Below are 14814 nucleotides of genomic sequence, written 5' to 3'. Positions count from 1 at the left end.
TAAGTTAGAAACTTAGAGTGAATCTTTCTCCACAATGTCCTAGCAAACACTTCCTGGAGAGTTACAGCATGGATTAGGAACAGAATAAAGCCTCCCAAAAACCAATAACCATCAACATTAACAACAAACCCAGACCTGACTAGTCTTCCATTTCTCATCGGCCCAAGCCTTAATAGCTCAGATGAACAGCTGAAATCTTCAGATACTGGAGTGAAATAACCCAATCTGACGACTGATCCATTTCACCAATGCCTAGACTGCAGACCCCAAATCTGGATTGAATCAAAGCCAAGATCCGACTGATTAGAAGTTACTTCCTCATCCAACACCTGTATTTTCAAATCATATTCGAGCTAACCCCAGCAGATCACAAATAAGGACGTCTCCATTCTCATCTCTGACCTTGTCTGTCCGATCTGTCTGAACTCCATACTTCCCTCCAAATCCTTTGGCAGCATCTGTCTGTGATGAATGCTTTGCCACATCAGCCACGTAATCGTTCCCTAAAGCAGACTGGGAGAGAGATGTACCAGAGATTAGAACAGATGCAACATAGATTAGAACCACACACCGGGCGGGGTGAGCAGGGTGTGGAGTGTAGAGTTATTTCATCCGCTATATTTCGGCATCAAATGATTACAAATCAAGTTGAGAATTTAGAAATCTGGATTAACAATTACCTTGTCCATACGATCTTTCTGGACCCCAAACTTGCCACCATAACCATATGACGCTTTTGATCCCTCCTCCATTTCTTTCTTCTTCAAGGAGCCATGATCTTTTGCGACATTCTCCCTCAACTCGTGGACACTGCGAGAAACATGAATTTTCATTATTCTGGACTGGGGCAGTGGCTAACGTTTTGGCAAGAGATATAACCATTGTAAAGTCATAAGAAATAGGAGTTGAATTAGGCCATTTGGCCCATCAAGTCTACTCTGCCATTCAATCACGGCTGATCTATCTCTCCCTCCTAACCCCATTCTCCTGCCTTCTCCTCATAACCGCTGACAGTACTAATCAAGAATCTCTCTGATTTAAAAATATCCATTGACTTGGCCACTACAGCCACAGATTCCACAGATTCGCCCCTTTCATGTTGTGAATATTATTTGTCCATTAGGTAGAGAGTACCAGACTCCTGGCAGTAATACCTCGGTACATTGCTGAGGCAAATGAACTGGTCACCACACCACCAGTGTTTGTGGCTGGGGGCAGAGGAACAACATTCACATATGGCAGTCTGTGAAACAATTCTCCATCTTTGTTTATCTTATCTGCTTCTATTCAGAAGAAATCTGGCATGGAGTATTGTAGAAAGCAGGTATAGGCATCTGTTTGTAACTTTCCGTAAACATTCTCAGACACAGGACTCCACAGCATGAACAGCGGTAATCATATCACCCAGTCACAAGTGATCATAGAAACATAGAAAACAGGTGCAGGAGTAGGCCTTCGAGCCAGCATTGCCATTCAATATGATCATGGCTGATCATCCAAAATCAGTACCCCGTTTCTGCCTTCTCCCCATATCCCTTCATTCCGTTAGCATAAAGAATACATCACAGGACTCATTAGGTGAGCACCTTAAAACAAACCAAAAACTGGGCACCTCTCAGAAGTGCCGCCACAGAAAGATGACTACCAAGGAACCAGGCACACACATAAAATCAAGATATAGCTCACATCACGGGCTTTGGCTGTGGTAGGATACTCCAGAACTAAAGTCATCTCTGGCCAATTTACAACAATAGTGTACATCAAAAACACAGGAACTTGCCCAGATCTGCCCGATCCATAAAAGGCAAGAGAGTCCAGTCTGGCCAGATGTTCTACAGACTGGATCAGTTCCCGTGGACTGGAGGGTATCTAATATAACCCCACTTTTTTAAGAAAGGAGGGAGAGAGCAAACAGAGAATTTTTGACTAGTTAGCCTGACATTGGGAGTGGGGAAGATGCTCGAGTCGATTATTAAAGATGTATTAGTAGCGCGTTTGGAAAGCAGTGACAATATCGATCAAAATCAGCATGGATTTATTAAGGGGCAATCAAGGAACACTCCAGAATCTGGCATCACAGAAACTCCAAAACACTGATGTCCCAAAATCCCCAGCATTACAGAAATGTGCATCCTATCAGGCCAGTACCCTGAAGCCACTGATGTACCCTGGCACCACCCCTATCCCAGAATGTCCAGTAACAGCAATCCAAAAATCCATGCAGCAGAGTATTAAACATGGGCACCATACAGGTTCCAAAGGCAGCAGTTTTCATTATTTCTACAATGGACCTGTGATTTTATCTACACATTATATAGATGGCCAGTGCATTGGCACAGTACAGCATAACATCACTTGTGTTTGTTTATGCCACCTGCCCCAACCATGACCACTGCAGGATGGCAAAGTGATTCCCCAGAGCTTCAAGAATTGGACAAATGATCCCAGGTCTAAATCAAAGGATCCAACCACAATTTCAATTTTCAAATTACAACAGCCCTGCATTTATATTGCAACTTTCACATCCTCAGAACATACAGAATAATTCATGACCTATAACAGTACAGGCAAGCAGGTCAGCCAATTCCCACACACTACTATGAAACAAATGACCAGTAGGATTAACTGTGGGAGGAATATTGGTCAGTACAATTAAAGCACACATGATCTCCTCCACAATATCTCCTAGACCACATGATCAGGAAGATGATACCTCAGCTTTATGTATCAGCTGCAATCATTCTTCCTAATGATGGCGTGTCTTTGTACCAGGACATGCCTAGCCTCCATTGCCTGCCAGGGTTTCACCATCAGCTGTCAATTGTGGACATGGGCATAATTAGATTTTGTTGGGTTTTGGGACATAAAGTGACTGCAATTTTTCATTTCAATGACAATTTTTTGATTAAAAAGGTAACACAATGTAACATCTCTGATCTAATTGGAGAGCCTGAAAGCGTCCTTTCTACGTGAGATGCATCGTGCTTTATACAGATGTCCTAATTTGGCGATACGCAAGAGCTGCTCACTGCATCCTTGATTGGTGTTGCAGTGGAGATGACGTTTTCCCCACCCCCGGCAAGGAAACCACATAAGCAAGTTTAAAAAGGAAACTTTGAAAGTGCAACAGCTGCAGAACATGTCTAACTGACCGGAGTGCCAGTATCTGAATTGTTTATAATCTATCTGCCTTTGCTGGAGTATCACTTCATTACATCTGCCTTGGACTGGACAGTCCTCAAGTTTCTATAACGTAAATCCATAAAAGATACCTATTTATTGGACTTACTATCCAAAAATACTCACGAAGCTCAACATTTTCCAGAAGAGCAGTTGGGGTGATTAAAGTGAATAATGTCCCTGCCATTGGACTTACCAGCGCTCTTTAGCTGGAGTGTCCACTATCTGTAGGGAAATTGCAACAACCTGTCGTAACTCCTTTCTCACACACAATGTTTTATACTTAGTTGACACTGAGACCCTACAGACCACAGACACTGGCTGCAATAACAACCTTCATTAATGCAGCATCTCCAACAAATCTTATAAATCCAAGTGCCTTTCAGTGAAGGACATTTATCACTGGAGTTTAACAGAGTTTCCAAACTCTGAAAATATTATCTATCTACCACTGAAGTTGTGATTTCATTGTTCTTTACAAAATCTGGGCTTCTGACCAGAGTGGTTCGATGAAGGTTTTTGCCCTTCGTCACAGGAATAAAATAAAGAGGAAGAAGAATAACATATGCAGTGTGCAGTTGAAATCTGAATGCATTGTTTACAGGTGTGGTGGAAACAACACCACAATGGCCTGCAAGATGGAATCGACAAACATATGGTGAAGAAATAATTGCAACAGCGAAGGAGTCTGGGTATGGAATTCATGAGTTGCCCTGTTAGAGAGCAACCATGCATGTGATGGGCTGAATGATATCATTCTCTGCTGCTACTATTCTGTCATTTAATATATGCCTTTTTACAATACTGGAGAGATTTTGTGAAACAAGATTATTATTCAGTTTTTTACACCAATACACTGTTCTTAACAAAAATCTACCCATCATGTGAAACCTTATTAATAACAGATATAAATTACATAACTTCAAGACCGAAAGTCAAAAACTTTTCTCATGACTGACAAATCTTCATCGTTTTATCACCAATTTGGACAGCAAAAATATGACATTAAAAACTCTGCCACATTTAGTCATGAATATTTAATTCATAAATAAACTTCATATGGCCCCTCATATATACATGTTTTGATAACGATCTTGGCAAATATCTTCATCAATACCGGGAGAAAAATACAGTAACATAAAGATAATACAGTAAAGATCCCATAACAGTCGTTGTGCTTGGTGTCCATTGTCACAACGACCGTTATCGGGGTCGGTATCTCGGGCCCGGTTAAATCACGGAGGATGCAAACCTCCAATGCTTTTCAAAAACCCAACGAGGCATCTTATGGCAGTAGCGATTTTTGGGCGAGTCAATTTTTTTTTCTTATTTTCCAATTTAATATCTCAAAAACATTGTGGTGTCAAAAACGCAACAACCGTTTACGATATATTTTCCGACTTTTTTAAATAAATGTAAAAAAATTTTTTGGACATAAATTGGTCATCAAAACTGAGAAACTGGGCCAATTTTCAATTTGGCAACACACTGTCTCGTGTTTACCTTTCGTACGGACCAAGTCGCTACCATCATTCCTTCGTGTCAGCTTCAGGAAGCTCCGCAACGACCGTTTACAGAGACATTTTACATACAAAAAACTCAGCCCAAATCAAACCTTCTGACGACTCATCAGCCATTGATACAACTCAAATCGATAAGGTAATCTACCGTTTAGATCACATTGGTGAAAATATTTGGTTTTCGCTAATAATGTAACGTTCGTTTTCTAGTTCACCCAAAACATTTAGTGTCCACCGCAACGTACGTTTGTGTGTGTGATGTGTTACGCACGTTGCGGTGTCCACTCAGATGGATGCAGTATTCTACTACATGATCAGGTGAATGAAGTGGAAACGGTGTTTGCAATTTTACTGTTCCATGTGGTATTCATAAACATAGAAAGGAATAAGAAATACGTGCACTTACTGTGCCAACCAGGTCACTAGTGGACACCACGTGTCAACTGTTACACAAAATATATTTGCGTATTCTGATGCGATTTTCGGAAACTTGCCATCAATATGCCATCTTTTCTTATATTTTTTTTGTTGATACTATGTTAGTCATGACCCAATAAAGTGCTTGTCAACTTTTTTGAAGGAATTTGAAATTTGACCCCCTTTGTCGCATTTTTGTGTGCAGTATTGTAAAAGGACACATATGCTCAGTTTTGATCAAGAACATTCCAGCCAAGAGATAAATGGAAAGAAGCATAGAGTCATAGAAGATGCCCCATTTAATCTAGTCGCTTTTGCCCACATTTGGTCCATAACCCGCTAAACCTTTCCTATTTATGTGCCAGCCCAAGTCTTTTAAATGTTGTTATTGTAACTCCTTCAACTACGTCCTCTGGCAGGTCGTTCCACATACCCACCACCATCCAAGTGAAAAAGTTGCCTCATCGGTTCCTTTTAAATCTTTCCCCTATCACCTTAAACCTATATCAGCATGAAAACCGTATAAGTAAAATACAAGAATTACGAGAAAATATTGAGCCCACTTTTCCTGCACTCATGTATAGTGACAATAAATGGCATATCTATATCTATCTTCCCATATATCCACAGTGACCTCACTGAGAGGTGAATGCTGTATTCCCTGGGGACAATGCACCCGCTACCTTTTACAACCACAAGGGGCTACCAACATGCGACAGAAAGCGACGTATGACAAACTAAGACCTGTGTTCGCCTAGAATTTCCCAGAGGTCTTTTAATTTGTGTAAATTAGAAGACACCCAGTAGAGATGAGAATAGTTCACCAGTTCTCTTAATTTGCAGTACCTCCCTCCTCCATAAATAATGAGAAGAATGGAGTTATGGAAACATTAGCACCCTTTCAAAGGCACATTCCATCCTGACTCCAACACCTCAATGGGTCAACATCTATTTTTCCACCTAAACCCATAATAGGAGCCAACAGAGCCACATACTGTAGGTCCACCTCATTAGACCCACCTCTGGACCTGCCACCACTGGTTATTGTAAATGTGATTTGACTCCCACTATTCATCAACAATATTTCTCTAAGCTCTTCCTCATCTTTTTAAGGTAAGTTTGCGAGGGGGCTAATCCCGGATGTTGCCACTGTGCCTGATATGGTCTCACCCATTGCACTACAACAACACTTCCCAGTAAACATGGAATCGTGGCACATCAGTGTCCGACATTCCCCAGTACCTACTTGATGTGCTGAGGCCGACCAGACCCATCGACAGATTTTGCTCCCCATCGTTGCTCCTGTTCTGAAATGTCATTCTGAAATGGCAGAGAATAGGAACAACAATCAGGCTGGGAATTGAGTGAACCTTTGTTTCAGGATAACATTCCCTCTTGGGATTGAGTGGGGTATATACATTAGAGGGGCAGGATTGATGGACTTCTACACCATCAGTGTGACAACTTAGGGAACTACTTCATAACGATATAGGGATAATACAGAGAGGGAGCTGCATTATCAGACAGCACAACAGAGAGAGAATACACTACATCATCAGATGGACAATATAGGTATGTTACAAAACCTACCTGAATCACCATTGGGAATCTGCCCACAGCCAGGTCCGCGATTTTGGCACTGTTTGGAGGGGGCGGGTTTAAAACGCGATTTTTACTAGGCTGTACTAATCGCAGATGTTCAGCCTAGTAAATCATTAACGAAAAATCGCTGCAAGACCCGGTCGCAAAAGGTATTATTAGTTTTATAGGCCTCGATAATATAGTTATAATAGTTTAAAATTACTCTCTGATTCCGCAACATCTCGCAGCCCCAGGGTTTTATAAAGCAAACAATTAAAGGTATGTACCTTATTTTTACATTAAATGGGGCATATATATAACCCTATATATCAAGTTATCTATAGCGAATAGTTCATTTTGGGCTTTTTATATCCCGCAGTATTTTTCTCGGCATTTGAGGGCACTAATCCAGCGCGCTGTCAACATTCTAAACCAGCGCGTTCCACATGAACCCACTAGAAAGCCGATTTAAATGGGCATTTATTTACAGCAATTGAACACTAAATTCCTTCCATTTGGCCTATAAATTAATGTAAATTAGATATAAAAATCATGTTATATTGTGAATTATTTGTGAATAATCTTTGGACACTTAGGCTATTTAAAAATGTTAATCTTTCCTTAAGAAATGGGCCTTTGATTATCCAAGATCACAGCTTTTTTGTAATGTCCATTGAAAATCAATAGGGAACAAGATGCTAATTTCCGAGTATGAAAATGGCTATAACTTTTCTAATACTTGAGATATGAAAGTGAATTTGGTGTCAAATTAAACTTATTGTTATGCTTTATCTGATGGGATAAATTGCAGACTTGATTTTTAAAATCTCAAAATTTTGTAACATTGCTAGACAATACTACACAATACCATACAACACTGCACTGTCCGAGGGAAAATGTTGAGGGAGGGCTGCATTGCACGTAGGGCCATACTACACGATCAAAAGGACAGTACTGAGCAAGTATTGAACTGTCAGTGGACTGTAGTAAAGGAGCACTGCACTGTCCGTAGAATGGTACAGAGGAATGCACCATTAGATGGGCAGTGGAGAGGGAGTGCAATAATCTCAGGACCTCAGTACTGAGGGTGCACCACACTATTAGAAAGGCAGTATATAAGATAGACAGACATGAGCAAACACCATGCCATTACTGGAATTTTACAAAGGGATCTCTGCATCACAAGAGGGACTGCAGCCTCAAGACATAGGTTGAAATGAAGGAGCACTGCATTTGCAGAAGGGCAGTACAAAAAGAGCATTACACCACCAGAAGAGCAGCACTGACGAAGTGCCCAACGTGCTGAATGGCAAAAGTAAGAGATGTCACCACACTATCAATGGGATAGCACTGAAGGTGTGACCATTGTCAATGGAATTACAATGGCATATCACCGTGGAATTGATCATATCGGATGGGCAGTAGTGAGGGAAGACCACAATGTCGGAGGGACGGGACTAATGGACTGCCATACTATTGGAGAATCTAATCTTTGGATTGGAATGAAAGGTCCCAAAAGGGCAGAGGCTTCTTCACCTGCACTGGGCAAAGCACCTCAATCAGCACTATCAGCCTCCAATCCCACTGCAGTTGGAGGATTTTAATGTTGGGAGGTTAATTTTGCCATAACAACAGAAATGTTGAGATTTAGAATAATAGAGTATAGCACAAAAATTAGGCCTTTCAGCCCACTATGTCCATGCCGTTCTTTTTGACCATGTCCACAAACCATTAGGTTTGTACTGTTGCTTGCACCAGGACCGTATTCTTCTATTCTAATGCCTGTCTAAATGCCTTGTGAATGTTGTCGTTGTATCTAATTATACCACCACTCCAGTCAGCACGTTACCAACCACTCTCCATTTAAAAACCTTAGCATGCAGATCTCCATTAAATATATTCTTATCTTAAAAATGAACTATTTTTTCTGATACCCCGACCATAGGGTAAGGATTTTGACTTTCTACCTTGTGTTTGCCTCTCACAATCTCATATACTTCTAACAATTAATCTCTAAGCTTCCTGTGCCTCTGGGAAAACAATCCAAGCCTATACAATCTCTCCCCATAATTGAAGTCCACCATTCAGGCAACATTTTCATGAACCTCTCTGCACTCTCTCCGGTACAATCAAAGCCATCCTACACTGCATTGACCAGACACACCCACTTTAAGTGCAGCCTAACCATTGTTTTGTAAATTTACAACATAACATCCCAATTTTATATTCAACACCATGACCTATGAATGCAAGCATAGCAACATAGAAAATAGGTGCAGGAGTAGGCCATTCGGCCCTTCGAGCCTGCACCGCCATTCAATGTGATCATGGCTGATCATCCAACTCAGTATCCTGTACCTGCCTTCTCTCCATACCCCCTGATACCTTTAGCCACAAAGGCCACATCTAACTCCCTCTTAAATATAGCCAATGAACTGGCCTCAACTACCTTCTGTGGCAAAGAATTCCAGAGATTCACCAATCTCTGTGTGAAAAATGTTTTTCTCATCTCGGTCCTAAAATATTTCCCCCTTATCCTTAAACTGTGACCCCTCGTTCTGGACTTCCCCAACATCGGAAAAAATCTTCCTGCATCTAGCCTGTCCAACCCCTTAAGAATTTTGTAAGTTTCTATAAGATCCCCCCTCAATCTTCTAAATTCATGCTGTATGCTTTCTTCACTACCCCACCCATCTGTGTTGCTGCTTTCGGGGTCTATGGACTTGGACCCCTTAGTCACGTTCCTTATGCCCTGCCAATTACTGTATATAACATACCCTTATTTGACTTCCCAAAATATATTCCCAGATTAAATTCCACCTGGAAATGTTCAGTCCGACGTTTCATCTGATCTACATCTGTTCCTCTCGGCTTCCTCACTGTCCACAAGACCATCATTTCTGTGCCAGCTGCAAACTGACTAATCATTTATCTTATATTCACATGCAAGTTGGTCTCAGCAACTCCTGATCTTGAAACATTCAGCTGGAGTTCCTTCTCAGCGACGCTGTTTGAAAATGGGAGTCCATCATCTGATTAATCTTAATAGAAAGTCCCTACAGAGTGAAGTAAAGTCGTAGACCTGGTAATGTCTCACATAATTGACCATCTGAACCAAGTAATGGAGGCATGAGGTTGAAAGGACAAACTCAGTTCCACTAAACAAACTCGCATGCAAGAAATAGCAAACTGTGCATTCTCCCATCAATGCTCACAGGCAGTTAAATATTGATAAAGCAACTTCTACATGGTTTTCATTGAATAGACTTGAGCAATGGGTCCAGTTCCAGTCCCAAAGGAGGGAGATTCAGAAAGGTGAGATTGATTGGGGTAAAGATCTGAATTATGGAGCGAGTTGGACTTCTCAACCCCGAAAGGAAATGTCAAAGAAGTATAAACAGAATCACTTAGCCAGTCAGGCAACACTTGTGGAAAGAATAACAAAGTTACATTTTCAGATCAAAGCCTCTTCATCATTCTAACTATACTCTTTTATTTCTTTATATATTGCTTAGTGTTTCCAGCATATTTTGCCTTAAATATTAGATTCCAGAATTTCTAGTTTTTTTTTATTTAAATTCTCAATGCCAAAGAAAAGGCCAGGCTTGTAAGTTTACCATGGGCATGATAAATCTGAAATGCTACTTTTCTGAAGGCTTGTTGTATATAGGGCACGAGATCCAGTGTTCAACAGAGGGCAAGAAAGAAACGGAATGAGAGGCAGAAGTGAGAGCGACAGAGCAGTGAGGCTGAAGAAGAGTGAGATCGAGGGTGTAAAGGAGATCGAGAGGCTGGAGGAGTGATCAAGGATACATTGAACAAGGAGACAAAGGAGATTGAATGAGCAGGAAACAGGCAAAGAAAGGTGAAAATGGTGATGGGAAAGAGATGTAGGGAAAAGATTTGAGGGGGGGGGAGGGGGTGGATGAAGCCAATTCGAGGGAGAGAGAAGAGTAGGTCGACAGGGAAGGAATGCCAAAAAGAGGAAAGGAGAGTAGGTAGGTGAATTTTACAATGTCTCATGTGCAGCAGTCACTGGTCTCCACCTCCTTCTGTGCAAGCAGTTGCAGATGAATACAAACTTAATGCATCTCAGTGTATAAAGGGAAGTGCCAGTTGACCACTTCCTGTTTCTTGGTCTGATGCTTTGTAATTTAAACTCAGTGTCATTGTAACTGACGAGTTCACTCATGTTTGTGCTACATATTTTAAAATTACTCTTTATGAATCAGTGAGTTTGAAATATTCCACTGAATTTATTAATAAACCAAAGTGACATGCAGCTTGAGCTCAGATCCCCGAGCAGCAGTTTAATGGATTAGAAAGATCCCATTTATTTTTGTTTAAAATCCAAATACCAGATTAGACAATCAAGATCAGTAAAAATGACAACAATGTAATTTGAAACAACCTCACCAGGAGAACTTGCATTTATGCATTGAGTTTGTGCGTAAATAGATAAGCAAATGTCGATCTTCACCACCATCCAATGCTTTGGCCAACTAATGAGCCTTGATATATTCTACCAGAGATAGCAATGAGTCAATGTGGAGAAATGGATACTTGTGGCTCCTTAAACGCAGAAAGGGATGGGATGTTTTTTCCAAACATGGTTGTAGTGCTGACTGAAACTAACTTGGGTAATTTCAGTCCAGATTCTCTGATTACAATGGGGAAGGGTCCAACAGTTAATCCTGAAATGTAGAGGCACTTTGGGTACAGGGAAAGGACACTCAGTGCCCGCCAGTGTCTGAATCTTCCTTCAGAGAACATTCTAGGCCAGTCTGGTCAGACAAAAAAATGATTACTTACAACAAAGTCAGGATCTGTTTCCCAATCATCTCCGTCCTTCTCCACTTCCACTTTAACGTTATGTCCTACTGCTGATTTCCACATCTATGAGAGACAAAAAAATGTTTCAATAAACAAACTACCAACTTGGCACTGGCTACTCTTCCCCATATTCTTTGGGCACTCCACCCTTCTATAAACTCTATGCATGCAATTTGCTTGTACATCCCATTTAAAATGTAACCTCCAAATGACCCTCCACACCAACTTAATCTTCTCTCGCACTCCAGCTACACTCTGTTCACTTAGGTTTTGTACTGATTTTTGCCATCATCCAGTGATGCAGGTCATAGCTTCAATTTCTACAGAAGTTCTCATTCAACCTGCCTCCCACTATTTGTTTCCTATTCCTATTCGAGTGCCACTTTGTTGATGATGTTCACTGTCCTGAGTCCACAGGTGACAGTAAGTAATACTTACTCTATTGAATGCAGCTATTGTGATCGATTGTTACCTTAAATAAGCAGTGTCTCTGGACCATTACAACTCCTACCCTGCTGATGGATGGATCCTTCTCACCTCCAGTCACAATCCAAAGCCTCCCTGCTTTTCTCTACTTTGGGCGTACCAGACTTTGGAGTGTGGAAATGGCGCCAAAACATGTCAGCGCCTGCATGTGAGATGCACAACAAAAAAAATCACTGTGCAGTTGCACATGTGACAAAGAAAGCATCATGGAACCATTACTCCTACCTTCCCCTTTTGTTCGAGCAAGACTGGAAACCTTGCCCCTATTGAAACTGACAAGAACCAGGCACCATTGCTGCATATCCAACTCTGTCTCACTTCTCCTGAGGGTTCTCCAGTGAAGGATGCCATTTTGTCCATCCACAGACCCCCATGGAATTCTGTGAATTATTGCGGCACCCACTGCATGGATAATGAGAGTTCCCATCACAAACAAGTCACAGCCATACTCGACAGAACCCAGGGTTACCTTCACTATCATGTGTTGCAGGACCCTTTTTCCAGTTCGGCAATGTGGGCCAATATTCCTCAGTTCAGACAAACGTGGAATTTATTTGACCGATTTTTTTTTGCCTTGAGCTCCAGCTCCCGGTCTACTTCAAATGACAGATGTTTGCGTTGCTGAGTGATCGTGAAATTCTCAAACTTCCAAATCAGCTTCCCACAGCCCTTACCTTCACTTCCATTAGAAAGCGAACTACATTTAAAAGTGAACTACATTTTAAATTAAATGCCATTCAACAGTAACGACTAAGATTCAAGTTCATCAAACCACCCAATTGTGCTACGTGGATGTAAATGGGAGGACTCCTGGTGCCCTATCTCATAATTTCAGTGGCAATTACTCCTGTTGCCTCTTTTATTAAGTCACTCCTTTAGTTCAGTCATAGAGTCATAGAGTGATAGTGTGGAAACAGGCCCTTCGGCCCAACTTTCCCACACCGGCCAACATGTCCCAGCTACACTAGTCCCACCTGCCTGCGCTTGGTCCCTCCAAACTTGTCTTATCCATGTACCTGTCTAACTGTTTCTTAAATGACGGGATGGTCCCAGCCTCAACTACCTCCTGTGGCAGCTTGTTCCATACACCCACCACCCTTTGTGTGAAAAAGTTACCCTTCGGATTCCTATTAAATCTTTTCCCATTCACCTTGAACCTAGGTCTCCTGGTCCTCGATTCCCTAACTCTGGGCAGGATGCTCTGTGCATCTCCTCTCATGATTTTGTACATCTCTCATCTTCCTGCGCTCCAAGGAATAGAGACCCAGCCTGCTCAACCTCTCCCTATTGCTCACACCCTCTAGTCCTGGTAACATAAATATTTTCTGACCCCTTTCAAGCTTGACCATATACATCCTATAACATGGTACCCAGAACTGAACACAATATTCTAAAGGTAGCCTCACCAACGTCTTATAGAACTGCAACATGACCTCCCAACTTCTATACTCAATACTCTGACTGATGGAGGTCAATGTGCCAAAAACCTTTTTGACCACCTTATCTAGCTATGACTCGACCTTCAAGGAATCATGCACCTGCACTTCCAGATACCTCTGCTCTACACATGTCCCCAGAGGCCTACCATTTATTGTGTAGGTCCTGCCCTTTTTAGATATCCCAAAATGCAACAACTCACACTTCTCTGTATTAAATTCCTTCAACCATTCCTCAGCCCTCCTGGCCAATCGATCCAGATCCCACTGCAATCTTTCACAACTATCTTCACTATCTGCAAAACCACTCACTTTTGTATCATCAGCAAACTTGCTAATCCTGCCCTGTATGTTCTCATCCAAATCATTAATGTAGATGACAAACAGTAATGGGCCCAGCGCCAAACCCTGTGGCACACCAGTCACTGTACAATTTTTATTCCAACTGGGCAGATGCGACTTAAATTAATCAAAAAATGGAGCCTTGAAGTCTGCGTTTATAAAATTAATTTTGTACGGGAAAATTGACTCAGTCTTCTAGATTTGAGCGTTGCTGGCATTTAATGTCCATCCTGTGTTGCCTTGAGAAAGTGCCCGGCCCTGTTGAGTTCCACTGTCTATGTTATCTCGATAATACACTCTATCCCACAGCCGAAAATGGACCATTGTGGGCTCCACATTTTCTTGATTATCATTGCTTTCTGCATATCTTCCATTCATTTGTCCTAAGTATTGTCTATATCTCTTGTTCCCTTTTCCCGACTCTCAATCTGAAGAAGGGTCTCAACCCGAAACATCACTTATTCATTTTCTCCAGAGATGCTGTGTGACATGCTGAGTTACTCCAGCTTTCTGTGTCTGTCCCTGGGTCTATAGTTGGTTAAACCCAGTTTCAGACCAAGACAGGAATATACGACAAAAGGTGCTCCCGATAACTGGAGCACCTTGCTACCCACATGCGCAGTCTAGATTCTAGAGTGAGTTCAGAAGAGTTTTGTCATGGACAGGATCTTTCATTAAAATGGCAGTCCATGTCCAGGCAGATTCTCCGTTAATGACTGGTTCAGATGCTCTTACATTTCCTTCTGTAATTGATGGAAGGTCTAATGGCTTAAGCTACTCTTCACTGCAGTTTTTCCTAATGCTGGCAATCATCCAGCGTATATACATTGCGGCTTTGATATTATTTTGTCCTTCCTATAATATTCACAACTCAAGTATGGTTATCTGTTATTCTGTTTATGAATCATTTAAACTCCTTGATTAGATTCGAACCAATCTTCCATTCCAGGGTATCTGTATTTTACATGTAAAGCCACCAATCCTCTGTTTAAAACCTCCCAAGTATCGAATATTCTGTA

At 41.5% G+C, this 14814-nt stretch overlaps 1 protein-coding gene across 3 annotated transcripts in view; it reads right to left on the bottom strand.

Annotated features, from left to right (window-relative positions):
* The window catches only part of hcls1 (hematopoietic cell-specific Lyn substrate 1), a 44856-nt gene that overhangs the window by 27268 nt on the left and 2774 nt on the right, over nucleotides 1-14814 (bottom strand). For all 3 annotated transcript variants that reach the window (XM_055653262.1, XM_055653263.1, XM_055653264.1), the window contains exons 2-5: nucleotides 11511-11594; nucleotides 6364-6437; nucleotides 681-810; nucleotides 403-513 (exon numbers count right to left, since the gene is read on the bottom strand). In XM_055653262.1, the coding sequence (XP_055509237.1) occupies nucleotides 403-513; nucleotides 681-810; nucleotides 6364-6437; nucleotides 11511-11594 (399 nt within the window). The remainder of the gene's footprint in view (nucleotides 1-402; nucleotides 514-680; nucleotides 811-6363; nucleotides 6438-11510; nucleotides 11595-14814) is intronic.

This window comes from Leucoraja erinacea, chromosome 22 (genome assembly GCF_028641065.1).
Source record: "Leucoraja erinacea ecotype New England chromosome 22, Leri_hhj_1, whole genome shotgun sequence".
NCBI classification, from domain to species: domain Eukaryota; kingdom Metazoa; phylum Chordata; class Chondrichthyes; order Rajiformes; family Rajidae; genus Leucoraja; species Leucoraja erinaceus.
Note: the sequence above shows the minus strand (reverse complement) of the source record. Positions and strands in the feature narration are given on the sequence as shown.